Genomic DNA, 14611 nt, shown 5'->3' with positions numbered 1-14611 from the left:
CTACTGTGGCTCCTTTTTATTTATTAAGTTTGTTACTTTGGGTTTTTTATTGGTCATATTTTACCATGTTAGTATTAAACTACATATTAATTTCATGTATTTTGCCTTTGTTGAATTTGAACTATTTAATAATACTGTTTCCATGGGATGGTGCCAGAGTGGGAGGTTTTGGGGATGGGCAAGAATGGGCAATGTTTGGCACTGCTGTAATAAAGGGGGGGGGGGTAAAGAGTGCTGTTTCACTTTATGTGGCATTGCTTTGTCAAACCAGCTCATTAAGAAAATGAATAAAGAATAAAATACAAAGATTGAACCCACAGAAGAATAAACTATATATATAAACTATATATCAAGCTAATCTTTTTGATTTCTAGAAATAAATAAACTTACTCAAAAGTTGAGCAAATATTTAAAAATTCGAGTTTATATTAACCGTTTATATTCTTCTCAATCGCGTTTCGCTTTTATCCTCGATCACGCAGTTTGACCCTTACGCCATTCCGTAGTGTGGGAGGTAATAGGAAGTTTACTGGCTCGAACAACCATGGCAACAAGCTTCTAACAAGAAGGGGAAAAGGCAGTTAAATGTTATTTTTCGATAGAGAATTGTGTTTTATCCCCATATAACGGAAGGAGACAAACCCCTGCTACCAACTCAAGTGTAAAGTATTGTTTCTTTGGCTTTGTTGACAGCAGCTCCGTGTTCTGCACCGAGTGTAAACATTTAAAACAAAACTTGAATAGTTAAAGGATGTCCTTGTGGTGCTTTTGTGCAAAATCTACCTTAGCTTTCTTATACTACTTTACTTTATTTTCTTAAAGTCACATTTGCGCTGTTTGTGTTCTCTGACGTACACGAAGAGTAGCCGAGATTAGGCGTGGATTGGGTAAATTGAGCTCCAGGGAAAATAACATATATCTCATAATGTATCCTTTTTTAATGCACCAGGTCTATGGCCCTGCCGACCCTCTCGACGCGGGTGCCCGCACGGTCCCGATCTGCGGGCGCGCACATGGCCTGGCAGCGGGAGCGGGAGGCTGAGAGGCGGCAGCAGTGGGAGACGCACGCGCGCTACCTGAGAGAACAAAGCGTGGGCAGCCAGAGACGGACCATCTGGAGCTCCATACACTCCTTCAACAAGAGGTCACATGACACCACTGTCCACACACACCTGGCGTCCATGTCTGGTTGAACCTGTCCAACTCCCTCTTTGTACCTTGTGTTTTTTAGTATGTCGGCCTACCGCAAGCAATACCTAAAAGAAGAGCAGGAGGCTCATTTGGAGCAGCGCAGGAATGGGCTCAGGACTTTGCTTCAGGAGGAGAACAACCGACTGGAGGCAGAGCTCAAGCAGTTGGTGCCTGATAGGAACACACTGAGGGGGCAGCTCCTGCAGAAAAGAGAGCAGCTGCGTACAGCGCGAGAGGAGCGGAGAAAAAAGGTGGGAGGTTTCTCCTTGACCCCTAAAAAGCAATGATCTGCTTTTGGGTCATAGCAGCAGCCCACATCTGCTTTTAATTCCCAGTTGGCAGAAGAGCTGCTGAGGGAGCATCGGAGGAAAAACAACCCAGAGCTGCGAAAGGTGGCAAAACTCTCACGATCTCTGGGAAATAAAACGACGCACAATTCCTGGTTTAAAATAGCGCGCCTCCTTTTTTCCTTCTGCTCACTTTGATTGTGCCTGCAGGTTGAGACGGAGCTGCACAAAGATCATGTTGTCAGTCAATGGCAGAAGCAGATGTCGGAAAAGCAACAGGTAAAACCCTGAGGTCACTGTTGGCATCCCATCCAACACATACCAGCTCCCTTCATCATGTTTGCACCACCTGCACCCTCCGCTAAGTGAGCCGGCTTTTCCAAACATGCAGCAACAAGTGTCAGAGCAGGAGGAGGAACAACGCTTTGAAAATGAGTACGAGAGAACCCGAATGGAGGCTCTAGAGAGGATGAAGCAAGCAGAGGAGAAGAGGAAGGCCGATGAGCAGACGAGGATGGAAGACCTTCGGAAACAAATGGAGGAACTGAAGCTAAGGGAGGAGGAGGTGTGGAGACTTTGAAATAAGCCGTTTTGCTGCCGACGGATGATGCTACACACTCATCGATATTTGCTCTCAGACGGCTCATCTGAAGGAGGAGCAGGAGGCTCTGTTGGTCAAGCAGTGGCAGCTGGAGAAGATAGAGGAGGAAAGGAGACGGGTGGAAGAGAAGCAGAAGAAGTTTGAAATGCGGTGAGAGAGCATCAGCGCGCTAACCATCAGCGGCGCTCTGGTAAGGCGCCGCTCTGACCGCATTTGTTCCACCAGACGTTTCCTGCTCCGGCAGTATCGCGCTCAGATGAGGCGAAGAGCCGAGCAAGTGCAGGAGGAGCTGGTTAGTCTGATAACTTTATTTGAATTATTCTTTTAAACCTGTGACTCACGCCAACATGACATTCTTCTGTGCTGAGCAGGAGGCCGAGCGTGAGATGCTAGCAGCCTTGCTGGAAGGGGAGGGGGAGGAGGAGAGGAGGAAGAGTTCACGCAGGGAGAGAGCCATCGCCGATGTGGCCTGGATGAAGCGTGTGATCGAGCAGCAGCTTCAGCTGGAGCGAGAGAGGGAGGCAGAGTTCGATCACCTGCACAGGTGAGCGCCAAAGTTCCGTCAAGTCTGACTCCCATCTTCAGAGTCTGCTCCAAAGCAAAACAGGGGGAGTTTCGTCCCATTTAGGCACCAAGCGCAGCAGGTGTGGGAGGAACAAGAGGCACAGTGGGAGAAAGAGCGGAAAGCCAGAGAGCGACTCATGCGAGAGGTGGACCGCTTTCACATTCCAATTGAGAATTTCTCATCGTGTTGAGAGTTTAAAAGCTGATCTCTGTTCGTCCTCGTGGAAAGGTGCTGGCGGAGAGACAGCAGCAGCTGAGGACGAGGATGCAGAAAAACCGCGAGGCTCAGGAGGAGGCCCAGAAGAGACGAGAGGAGCTGGTAAAGGAGCTGGAGAAGGAGAGGACTCTCAGACGGCAGGAGAAAGAGCTGCGAGAGAGCCGCCGGACAGCGTGGTTACAAGAGATCGATGCTCAGGTCGGATCACGACACCATTGTTGGAATCTTATCAAAATCCAATTCCAATTTCCTGTAATTACTGTTACTGTAGGTGGAGCAGAAGCACCAGGAGCAACTGGAGGAGCAAAAGAGGATAGAGGAGGAAGAGGAGGAGGAAGCAGAGGTTCTTCGAGGTCACGAGGAAGAGTGGAAGTTGGAGACACGAAGGATGGTGGAGAGAGGACACCAGGACAAGGTAAACCGTGTTGATCCACAGGAAACCAGTCATTAACAGGTGAAAACTGCTTTTGTTCATGTTTAACTTTGGCTGAAACGGTTTCAGATACACAGCAGACCTCGATCGGCCTGGACATGACCGAGCACGGCTGCAGGGTGGATCTACACTCACCATTTAAGTTTTACCCTAGTTTACATCAGTTTGGAGATCACCGACACCACGATTCCTGTTGGGGGCCAGAGGTCAGGGGCCCTTCCCCAGGAATGTTTCATTTTCCTGCAAAAACTGATTTTTATTATGCACTTTTTTTTATAGTTCTGATCCAAAATGTGACCAGTTGTCAATAAAAATAAAAAAAAATCAATCAAACTCATTCAGACGTTTTTCATTTAATAAAGAAAAGAGGCAAACTAGTTTGTTATAAATTATATTTATTTAGAAAATATTCATGTTGCCAAAGTGCTGCATCATGTTTACAGAAGGACGTTGCTTCCATCAGAATGACGATGAACACTTAGTGGCCCAGTTGTACAGAAGACATTTAGAGTTCTAGCACTTGAAATACCTGTACAAGTCACCACGGCAACATAAAGTCAGCGCAAAGCCCCGTTGCAATGCACAGTCCTTTCTAAATGAATGCAAAATCTCAGCCAAGCTAACACACACCAGTGGGCTCCTGGAGTCTAAACCGGTTTCACAAATGGTTACACGGAAACGACAGGAAAATACGCTGCAGACTGGATCAGGGAACAGGATCAACCATGTGCAGTTCACAGCAATATAGCAACAAATAGCATTGCAATGCTACAAAGTGTGCTTGCAAGTCAGATATTTAAAGGCAGTTCATTCTGGTCAGTTTGTATTTTAAATTTAGGAGTATGTTACTTTTTTTTGTTTACAGAGTGCAATTAATGACTAGAAGGCTCGTTAGCTACAGTGTCAGCAATAGCATTCAATTATGGCTTTTCATGCTCGTCTTTGGACTAATAACAATTAAAGTACTGATGGATTTGATGGATTGTGCTCAACAAGAGATTTGAACAAATCTAATGTCATTCTCAGATTTCAGCTTTTCCCCAGGTTTGTGGGAAAGACTGGCATTTATTCAGATTCAAGGCAAGGCATGCATAGACCACGAATGGAATTCTATAAAAAGACGTACATGTAAAACACGAAAGATGTCGGTGGCTTTGCGGCCCGTAAGTGCGATCAGTTGGTATTCTCCTTGGTGGTGACGGTGACGAGCTGCTTGGCCGCCTTGGCGATGTCATAAGCGCACTGGATGACCTGCTGGGTGACCAGCTGCATGTCCGGTCCCGGGCAGCCCTCTGACGGCGCCGCCTTCTTGCACTCGCTCTGAAGCCTGTAAGCGCTGGAGGTCAACAAACGCAGGGACCCTCTCACCGTGTCTGAGCGCGGCTTCTGCGGGGGGGGGGGGGGGGGTTAAATGGTCTTATGCTTCTGATGGAAAATATTTACCGTGTTTTTGGATCGTCAAATGCTTCAAAAGTAGCGGCGCCGTACCTTTGGAAAGAGGGCAGCCATTTCAGTCACAGCCACATGTATTCTTTCTGAGCAGGGTATGAAGCTGTGGGCGGGAAAAAACAGCTTGTGAGTTCCCAAAATGACGCATCAGCAAGTATAAATTAAGCTTTTACATGCACCTGTGGGATTAAAATATCAACACAGCGTGCATTATCGTTCATGGTTAACTAACATGCTATTAAAACAAACATGAGCGCTGAGACTCCGACACACACATCAGTCTCACTGCAAACTCGCCTCAATGACCTGCGTGACCTTGAGTTCACAAATCAGCTCACGGCCTTTTTAGAACCAAAAAAAACGAAATCAGCTCTTGAGGAGGGAAAGAGGAGGGTGAGAGAAACGAATGAGGGAAAGAGTGAGAGAAACAGAGCGCTCGTTAGCAGGACGGGCAGGAGACACGCGGGTGAGTCCGAGAGTGGGTGAGGGAGAGGAAGAGAACACTGTGCCTGGGAGGCAGGGACAGAGGCCAGAGTACCAGGAGGAGGGGTCAGGGGGTCGGAGGCTGAGCGGATGGAGGGGAGCGGGGGCTTTCTCAGCCCAGGGGACCAGAGTGCTGAAGCATCCCAGGCTGTGCCTGAGCCGGCGCACGCCTTCACGCTCGCACGGCCGGCTGGCGGGGCAGGGCGAGGGGAACGGTGACGCCGAGAGGAGACGGTGGGGGAGAGTGAAGATACGACAGCAGTGAGAATGCAAACAGCTGAGCAGATTCAAGATTACGACTGAGGAGAGAACAGGAGAAATGTTGGTGCTTCTTCTCCCGCAGACACCGACCTGTCGTGTTTGTTCTCCTGAGCGGCTCGCAGCAGCTCCTGGATGTTCTTGGTGATCTGCTCGGTCTTGCGGATGACGTCCTCCGTGCTGGGGAGCGCGGGGTCAGGCTCCGTCTCGGGATCGTCCAGCTCTGGGATGGAGCTGCCTTCCCCCAGCCAACCGCAGCTCCTCATCCTGCCTCTCCGGCCTAATCTAGGGGTGGGTGGCAACAATCAGAGCAAACTTCACCTGCTATTGCTCCAAAAGCGTCTCTGGGTGGTGTTCTTACCCCGAGTCATCCACCTCTGAGTCATTGAACGTGTTGTCATAATCACTTTCGGGCATGCTGCTCTGTTTCTCTAACTTTGAGGCCTGGAAAGAATGCAAAAATCTCTCACATGAGAAACTCTGACCAGAGGCAAAATCAGCGGCTGAAGAGGGAAAATGCAGATGCAGAACGTGTAGAACATCACATACTTTTACTGTATAAAAAGTTAGAATAGGAGCAAATACTACTTGTGCACATGTGTGCCAGCCAGTGAAACAGAAGCAAGAGCACATTCAAGACAAGATTAGTAAGAAACTGTTCAGATCATATGGCACAAAAACAGGTTTGCTGCTACTAAACTGGAGCATAATATCAAGTCCACCTGAAAAGCTTCATTAAAAAAAAGAATGAGTGCATAGAACACTTAGCAACACATGTGTTACCTTAAACTTTGCCACTAACTCTATTTAGATTCACCATCAGCCTCAAAGCTGCATCCACACAGGGAGGACTCGCTCGAATCCCAGAACATGCTGCCAGAGACCTAAGGGACGGCTCAGCGTTCGCACAAATGCTGCAAAAATGCAAATGCGCCCGGGTTTCTGAGGCCCAGATTGTACTTTCAATGGGTGAGTGATGGCCAGTGGCGAGGGCGTCAGGCCCGGGCGCGTGACTCATGCAGCAGAGTGGATAAAGAGCAGCGTACAAGGTGGACAGAGCCAGGTGAGGACGAACAGGAGAAATAAAGCTATGCTCTCCGAAGTGGGCTGCGTCCCACAGAAGGTGGGTGCACAGATGTACTTAACCTTCTCACAACTGTCATCCTTCGACCACGACAGGGTGGATGGAAATGAGGGGAGGGATGAAGAGGTGGTGGCAAAAGGGCCCTTTTCTGTCTAAAGGCAGAGGTCAAATCACATTTAACAAATCCTGACATCGTGAACACACAAATGAGCTCAGATTTATGGCAGTTTGGTGAGATATTTCATGTTGTGGATGGCGTTGAGGGATGGAAGCAGCTATTAATAATAGAGGAATTCTAAGGAAAGCTCAAGAACAAACGTCGATCCTCCCACGTTTCCTCTAGTGAGCATTTCCGCATCCAGGAAAAGACACGTTAACTGGGGACCGATGATTCATTCCATTGAGAGAGAAGACCAAGGAAAGATCCCAGTGATATCAGAGATGATTACGTGGAACTCGTTATGGAATCAGAGAAAGACCAAACACAGGCGAGAGGACAGTGTGTGTGAAATTATCATGCATTACAAAAACACATGTTTGTATGGTAGTTTTAATGCTTCATCGACATTAAACACGGTACAAAGCTTCAGAAAAGATCAAAATAACAGCATCGTCTCATACAACCGAACGGCACCAGTAAACAACAGACGAATGTGGGATAATGGGTTTAGGGAGCTGTCGAGATGAAATGTATGACATGTTTCTGATGACGTCCCCTGAACCGAGGAAAGGGTGAACAAACAAAGGAAGAGGAGGAAAGGGATGGAAAAAGGGCACAGGAAAGGAAATGGCAAAGGAAAGCTGGGAACGGGTCTTACTTACATGAGGTGGGAAGGGTTGCAGGGTGGGGATACCCTCCTCCGGGTAAGGGGTTTCCCCTTTAGAAAGGAAGGGCTTCAGGCCCGAGCCGGTCTCATACATAGACATGGGCCGACTGGCCCGCGAGGACTGCCGGCGTTTCAGGGCTGAGGGACTGGAGGGGTCGGGGTACTCTGAAGAGCTGGGGATCTGATAGATATTGGCTGTGACCTGCCGCCTGAGAGAGGAGTTCTCGCTTTGCAGAGTGTGCAGCTGGAAGAGACGGTCAGCAACATACTAAGAGCAGCTCTCAGCAAAGCAAGCTAGGTTCCCTGCTCTCATCCACAGATTCATTAGAATATGATACTCCTGCCGTTAGTTCAGCCACAGGGCAAATAGGAGAGGAAGAAAACACCTCTGTGGGTACAAAACTGTTACAGAAAAAAACCACGTCGATTTAAAAAAGGCCCCGTGACAGAGCCATGTTTTCCATAACTTAGCCGTCAACCCAAAAGGATTTGCTCTTGGCCTGAACAAAGCAAAGCAGGTGACAAGCAAGCAAAATGTCTGCTGCACAGAGAAGCAGCGCAGGTGCAGTTTGAGTCAAAGATTTAGCCACAGTACAGACAGATTAACTGGGGACTTAAGAGAGGATCAGAAACGCCCGGGAATGGACTGAATCGTCAGGGATTTAGATACAAACAGCCAGAATTAATTTAGGTTTGGTTACTATGATAAACGTCACTATGGCTGCAGTTAAAGCTTAAAGACACGTGGTTAATGTGTGAATGCATCCTCACGGCCTGAGTTACCTGTTGGCCTCTCAATGAAACCACGAAACTCAGTTTACACTCACCATCAGTAAAAGATAATCAGTAAAGGCTCCTATAAACACAAATTTAAGAAAACAAAATACAACGTAACCATGCATCAGAGGCCTGCATGTGTACTAAAGTAATTATACACAGTATATGTGATGAAGCAAGGCACACACATACAATTCAGTTAGTTAAGAAGTGATTTAAACCCAATGGTGATTATTTCATGCTTTTGTTAAAAAAAAAACAACAACATTAAAACATGCAGATTAGTACAATTAGAAAGAAATGATATGACTCTTATTTATTGCAAAAGGTTCAACAGGAACAAAGGTCAGCTGCTTCTTTTCCAATTTCCACTTTTCATTTAAGCTTAAATACAGAACAGAGGGTGGAGCAGCAGGGTGGAGCAGCAGGGTGTCACAGCGGCCTTATCCTGCCGCAGAGCATTCCATTCTCCATACGCCCACAGGCTGGGGCTTCACGCCAGAGAGAGAGAGAGAAACAGAGAGAGAGACAGAGAGAGAGAGAGAGAAACAGAGAGAGAGAGAGAGGGACCGCTGCCACATCCCCTCCCCTGATCCAACCCTCACCAGGTGTTAGTGATCTTATTGGTGCAGCATGGTTGATACCTTTTTCTGCATGAGCCTTAGCTCATCGCTCAGGTTGTTGTTGGCTTTCATGAGGTGCTGAATCTTGACTTCTGAGGCAGTCAGCGCATTTTTCAAGTCCACGTATTCCTGCATGGTGATGGGACCGTCGGAGAGATCCGAGTCCAGACTCTGGGGAGGGGAGGGGAATCAACAGAGAAAGAATGAATGAAGACTGACTGCAGTGTTTCCAGCTTTGCAGATTAGCTTTAACATTAGCTTCAATAATAAGTGTCAAGTTTTTATGTCAGTAAAAGGCCAGAGTGCAAACAAAGACTAAACCTGGGGACCGAGCACCTTGGTGCGATCTCCTTTGCTGGAAGGGAGGTCTTGATCTGTGTCCTCGTCAGATGCCACGCTGTCGTAGTCAGGCTGGTCGTTGTCCTGGGTATCGCTACGTCTGCCCCCGATGTTCTTCAGGATGAATTCAATGTTATCTGTCGCCCAGAGAACGCGATTTACAGCGTGTCTGGACAACACGGCGGCGTCACTAAGGCAAGAAAACAACCCACCTTTGGGACTGGCTACTGAATTTCCTCTTTGCCGGCGTTTAGCGTCGCTCAGTATGTCGATCACAAGAGTTGCGAATTCGTGTGCGTTAAATCTTGCCAGTTTTTGCCGTCCCTATACGAGAAAACCGAGACAGCGTCAGCTGCAGTCAAACAGCCTAGTGTGATGTTGTGTGAGGTTAAGGGTGGATGTGTGGAGGCAACGTGCCTGGTTGCGTGTGGACGAATACTCTGGGTTCACAGGAAGGAAAGGCACCACGGTGGTCTCCGTCACCAGGGTGCTGTGGTTCTGTGTCGCCAGCCACACTACAAATAACAGCAGAACTGAGACCAACGGCGTGCTGAAGTGAGACGGCGAGAACGAACCGTTTCACCCTACCTGCATCGGTCTCTCGTCTGTCCACCTCATCGTACACATCCATGGCTAACTCCTCAAATAAGTGGTTACTGAGCTGCGCGACGATATGCAAATTACACTTAATTAAAATCCTGAGAAATGAGTTATTTTGCAAAAACACTTACAGACTGGAGCTTCCTCTTTGCCGCCTTGGCCAGCTCTGATAAATCTAAACTGCTACGAACAGACAAACGCTTTCATGAACAACTAAATTGTGACTGTAAGTACACGTCATCCTGATACTTACATGTTCCTTATTTATCAAGAGAGCAAGAAAAGAGAGAGAAAAAAAACATTTTTGACGCAGATGCACAACAGTGCCAAACACACACACCACCTCTAAGGTTACTTAGAAACCAAACTAAAGATTCCGCTCTTACCTGTCAGCCATTTGCGGAACGATGAAGTGCTGGCCATTTTTATGATCTGAAAAGAACCAGAAATGTCAGCACGCTTAGAATAGAAAGCTCTTTAAACCACCGCCCAGTCCCCGCTGACATGTTCCCTCTCACCGCTTACCTGGTCTTCGTCCACATAGGTAGAACGCCAGACGGTCAGTCAGTTCATACTGAATTTCCACTAGCCTCTCTGCCAGCTCGTGGTGGCCGGCTTCCCTGCAGGGACGAACGTTGAACCACCACGTGAGGCAGGCGGCTCCATCAGCTCGAGCTTAATAAGAACAGCTAACCTTGCATAATCGATGGGGGTTTTGCCGTTGCTGTCAGGGGCCCCGGGGTCGGCCCCGTACACCGTTAGGAGCTCAGCCTGAGACACTTGTCCCGCCTTTGCAGCAACATGTAACGGAGTGTTCCCTTTTTCCTGGAGAAGTGCACATGAACCGACTCTTTAAATCAACAGGTGAGAAGACTTGGAGGTGGTTCTATTTTAATTCCACAGGTAAAGCTTACAGGGTGAAAGAAATTTGCTTGTGCTCCCAGAGATAACAACCTCAAACAAGTCTCCAGATTCCCAGTGCGAACACTCGAGTGAAGTTGCTGAGGGAAACAAAACAAGAGCAATTAACACACATGCAGACGGCCTTAATAAGGTTTTGTGCAAAGAAACATGTTGTAATACTTTGCTGAGATCATTGGCGGTCGAGCTGTCGTCCTCTCGGCACGGCATGCGGTGCACAAACGCCAGCATTTGATATTTGGCCTTTATAAACTCTGATTTGTTTGGGCTTTCGTGACAAGAAACATGAAAGAAAGATGAAACCACTCAGTTATATCGAGACAAATCACCCCTCCGTCACTATGAACAGCGGCCACTCACTGCAGCTTGTCCTGAGGGTTGGCCTTCCGTTTCCCGCTCATCACTGAGGCTGGGTCCAGAAGGGAGTGCTCCCATATTGAATTGGCTCCATTGCTGTATAACGTCTGAACCATCTAGAGGGGAGATAATGAAAAAGAATTGAGCCATTAGGAATTTCAGGAGGTACAGTTTTAAAAAATAACCCAGGCATTGACACATATCATGCTTTGTGGTACAGGGTGTGTACCTGGAGCTGCGTGGGAGGCCACGGTGTGTGCCTCAGGTGGCGGACTTGGGAGCTGTGCCTGCCCAAGCTTCGATGAACGCTGCAGCACTCGTCGCAAATCAACACACCCCTGTTCACTGAGGCCCAGCGAGGATCTAAAAGACAAAATAGAAACTTTTGGCATTTGTAACAGATTTCATTCATCCGGCTCCTGGAGAATGGAAATTGGGGGATCGAGGACACACTTTAAGTCCACCTGATGAGGTCAAAGGTCCAGCGACCCCACAAGAATAACTTTACTGTCGAAGTAAAGCAGCTCGGTTTGTGGTCTTCAATCAAGCATCTCAGGCAAAATTAGCATTACAGAAAGAAAACAGGAAGTGTAAGGAGAACATGTTCAAATGGTTGGTTTCTGGTGCTATTAAGATGCTTTATGAAAATGAGAAAACATTGATGGTGATGATGATGAACATGATGTTAAACTTATCCCACAAATGTTTTTCTAATGCCTTAAAAAGGTCTTCAGTTTAAATACAGGCAGAAAGACGGTAATAGGAAGAACACGAGGATTTAATCCTGTTGGACCTGATAAATTTGTTGCCATATCCAGAAAGGTAGTGAAAACAAGATTTTCTAAGTTGAAGTACTACAAATATCCGATTAGCAAGCAGAAACCTTCTCTGGTAAGCACACCAGACATCATATCAAGACATTTAGTTCTGCACATTTAGGAAAGGTTGTACCTTTAAGAAAAATTCAGGTCAATGTGACTAAAATACATCAGTGTATTTAGCTTTAACCTCTTTACCATATGGCCCAGAGAAACGCTATCTGCTGTTTTATATTAAGGCTCTTCTGACAGATAACACGTCACACCCCAAAATATGGTAAATTCACACAATGCTCAAACAGCCGACACAGTGTGAAACAGATTTGAATGTCTGGCACGGTGACAGGACCGACCGTGGAGGCCATAGCAGCAGCAGCTGAGGTGGAGGAAGAACAGCTGCTGGGGTTTTGGCACCATTCTGGCACCTAATCTCCTCTTTACTCCTCAGCCCAGACCTGAGGGATGGTGCTGGCGTGCCTTTTCTTCTGCTTAACAAGCAAGGCTAAATTTAATATCACATCTTCAAACTCCAAAAATATTCACAACCAACAACTGGCAGAGTTTGTGTGCAACAGCAGCTGCTGAGGAGGCCTGAGGGCTTTCACTAATATGAGCGACTTGATGACCCACAAAATGCCAAAGGTTGAATGATACCAATTACATCGGGGGGTTTTTTGTACATGCAATAAGAAATCGGTGCAAAGCTGTTGAAAAATGACCTCTTGTACACATCTAAGAAAACACGATCCTCAAAATAATTCACACGGCTACAGTAAATCATATGTTCAATACATTATGTAGCCACAATACAGACGTGTTTGCATTGGAGGCATGTGGTCGATTCACTCGCGCATCCTGTTTTGCTTCCTGTGCCTGCAGAAAACATCACGTCATTTCTTCATGCGTAAATGGGACTTTTGAGTGTATTCCGTACAAATCTGTGGAACATGTTCTCCGGGCATATTTGACAGTGAATGCTGTGTTTGTGTCATCTGTGAGACCATTTCAAAAGGCACAACTGCTGAAACTATTGGGCTCAACATGGTCTGCAGTACTTCCTCTGCACTAGAAAGACTTTGTAAGAGTACAGGAAATAGTTTATTCGATCAAAAAACACCATTACTCTTAAAAATATACATATATATTTACAATTATAGGGTATTTGACCAATGTACGGTGACCTAAAGTTCTACTTATCTCTAAACAGCACAATTAACTAGGTTGCATACGCGTTTACACAGCTTTAATATACATCCATCTGGAACCGGAAAGATTTTTGATTGATCACCCACAGATAATCATAAGGGATTAATATAATCCATCATTACTGATCGGATTACAACTCGCTGAAATACTTTTATAGGAAAGCGCTTCAGCTGTTTTTATTTCCGTTGCCATCATAACTAGCACCTTCAAGTTGCTGAAAGGATTCACTGCAACAGACGAGCCCAAAACCGATTCGAAACAAGTGCAACACTATCGATTCCCAAACGTCGCTGATTCCAGGCCAACAGTAAACGGCGCAGCCTACCTGGAGCACTGCAGTCGGCGCACAGCTCGGTATTCCGGAGGCGCTTAGACATTCTTGATTCGGGAGGAGATATCTTTGGGGGGGGAAAAAGATCCGAACTATCGTGGCTGCTACGTTACGGTAACCATTGGTTTACCCTGCAGGAGCGTCCTCAGTGTTAGCAAAACGAGCTAATTATAAACAAAAAAAGAGAGTATTTACTCCTCTGCTGATGATAGCCCACTCGTTCTTATTTTTAACTAACATTTGCATTACAGGCGCCACAGCGTCATCACATTAAACGGGAAGGGCAACGGTATTTGCCAGTTAGTTGGTTGACTTAGCATATAACAAGCTACCAGCCCGTTGGGTGAACTCCGCCCGGCAGACAGCGACACTACAGCGCTCTCACTGGCCGCACCGAGTGTGACCTAGTGTCGAGGGAAATTATTCCCGCAGTTCAGCACGAGAGGGGCCGATTCACGCCTCACAGTAGTTTTAATATTTGTACGAGTAAATTTAGATCCGTTCCTTTTTTCTGTCTACAAAAGATTTTCTGAATTATAACGGAGATAAACTGTACCCAACGGTGTTTTGAATTCCGGTGTTAGTGAACCTGACAGTCTCTACAGAGGGAAGAATAAACTTCACTACCCTAGTGACACGATTTCAGAATATAGTTGGATGATATTCACAAGTGAGAATCGTTAATAACTAAAAAGAAAGAAAAGACAAAACAACGGCAACGCAAAAACACTGGGGATGGTTTTCTTTGATTTCGTACTCATTCAAGGTTTTCTGATTTTAGTTCTAAATGTATATATTCTATAAATGCATTGCTTACTGGGGAAGTGAACATCACCCCAAATAAACAAAAAATAAAACAGAACTGAAACTATGAAACCCGTGTCAAGCAGGAACGCATTAAACGTCGTACATATCCTAACCGCTCATTAACCTAACAAATAATGTCTGTATTTAGCTAACAAGTTTGCCTTGGTTGCACCGGTGCGATAGATTTGCGATACGGCCCAGTAACCTCTCGGAAATTAAACCCCCTGGTCTTATTTTTAAAAAACGGCCTGGGTGGATTAGGAAATTGTGATTTATTGGTATTTGTAGTACAATACCCCACCATAATTAATCACAATTAAGTGCGCCGAATATAACCACATTCGGGGGAACACCGGATATAACCCCGTGTGTCCAGGTTAAATGGTTCCGCCCCAATGGAATCTAGTATTTTTTCTAAAATCATCTTTAATTTAATAA

At 46.4% G+C, this 14611-nt stretch overlaps 2 protein-coding genes across 15 annotated transcripts; one reads left to right on the top strand and one right to left on the bottom strand.

Annotated features, from left to right (window-relative positions):
* Positions 1 to 499: 499 nt before the first annotated feature.
* tchp (trichoplein, keratin filament binding) lies at positions 500 to 3601 on the top strand. The gene is made up of 13 exons (XM_003974911.3): positions 500 to 661; positions 950 to 1144; positions 1232 to 1442; positions 1527 to 1583; positions 1689 to 1757; positions 1870 to 2043; positions 2117 to 2229; positions 2305 to 2371; positions 2451 to 2623; positions 2708 to 2789; positions 2873 to 3058; positions 3132 to 3275; positions 3363 to 3601. The coding sequence occupies exons 2-13, from the start codon at positions 954 to 956 to the stop codon at positions 3393 to 3395; spliced, it is 1500 nt and encodes a 499-aa protein (XP_003974960.1). The 5' UTR covers positions 500 to 661; positions 950 to 953; the 3' UTR covers positions 3396 to 3601.
* Positions 3602 to 3671: 70 nt separating this feature from the next.
* On the bottom strand, positions 3672 to 13761 carry git2a (G protein-coupled receptor kinase interacting ArfGAP 2a). Of its 14 annotated transcripts, XM_011615746.2 has the most exons (21): positions 13361 to 13760; positions 11241 to 11374; positions 11015 to 11127; positions 10817 to 10922; positions 10648 to 10734; positions 10428 to 10558; positions 10259 to 10353; positions 10120 to 10165; positions 9987 to 9992; positions 9865 to 9916; positions 9722 to 9794; positions 9551 to 9648; positions 9346 to 9457; positions 9116 to 9270; positions 8816 to 8965; positions 7390 to 7638; positions 6630 to 6719; positions 5845 to 5927; positions 5577 to 5768; positions 4782 to 4845; positions 3672 to 4679 (listed from the first exon to the last, which is right to left on the bottom strand). In XM_011615746.2, exons 1-21 carry the CDS (start codon positions 13410 to 13412, stop codon positions 4467 to 4469), a joined length of 2301 nt encoding a protein of 766 aa, XP_011614048.1. In that variant the 5' UTR covers positions 13413 to 13760; the 3' UTR covers positions 3672 to 4466. The 14 variants fall into 14 exon arrangements, with proteins under 14 accessions (XP_011614048.1, XP_011614052.1, XP_029685019.1 ...); XM_011615750.2 differs by lacking the exon at positions 6630 to 6719; XM_029829159.1 differs by lacking the exon at positions 9987 to 9992 and having other exon boundaries at positions 6630 to 6715; positions 7386 to 7638; positions 9131 to 9270; positions 13361 to 13759.
* Between the last annotated feature and the right edge of the window lie 850 nt (positions 13762 to 14611).

This window comes from Takifugu rubripes, chromosome 21 (genome assembly GCF_901000725.2).
Source record: "Takifugu rubripes chromosome 21, fTakRub1.2, whole genome shotgun sequence".
NCBI classification, from domain to species: Eukaryota; Metazoa; Chordata; class Actinopteri; order Tetraodontiformes; family Tetraodontidae; genus Takifugu; species Takifugu rubripes.
The sequence above is the reverse complement of the archived record's forward strand: the minus strand, read 5'-3'. Positions and strand labels throughout refer to the sequence as shown.

Excerpts from the sequence above, each read along its gene's own strand:
- git2a (XM_029829149.1), bottom strand. The coding sequence starts at position 13,412 with ATGTCTAAGCGCCTCCGGAATACCGAGCTGTGCGCCGACTGCAGTGCT. Across the intron at positions 6,720-7,389 it reads TGCAACCCTTCCCACCTCAT|ACAGAAAAGGGCCCTTTTGC; the intron begins GTAAGTAAGACC and ends CTCTGCCTTTAG. Across the intron at positions 5,928-6,629 it reads AGGATGACAGTTGTGAGAAG|GCCTCAAAGTTAGAGAAACA; the intron begins GTTAAGTACATC and ends CATTCTTTCCAG.
- tchp (XM_003974911.3), top strand. The coding sequence starts at position 954 with ATGGCCCTGCCGACCCTCTCGACGCGGGTGCCCGCACGGTCCCGATCT. Across the intron at positions 2,372-2,450 it reads AGCAAGTGCAGGAGGAGCTG|GAGGCCGAGCGTGAGATGCT; the intron begins GTTAGTCTGATA and ends TGTGCTGAGCAG. Across the intron at positions 3,059-3,131 it reads TACAAGAGATCGATGCTCAG|GTGGAGCAGAAGCACCAGGA; the intron begins GTCGGATCACGA and ends CTGTTACTGTAG.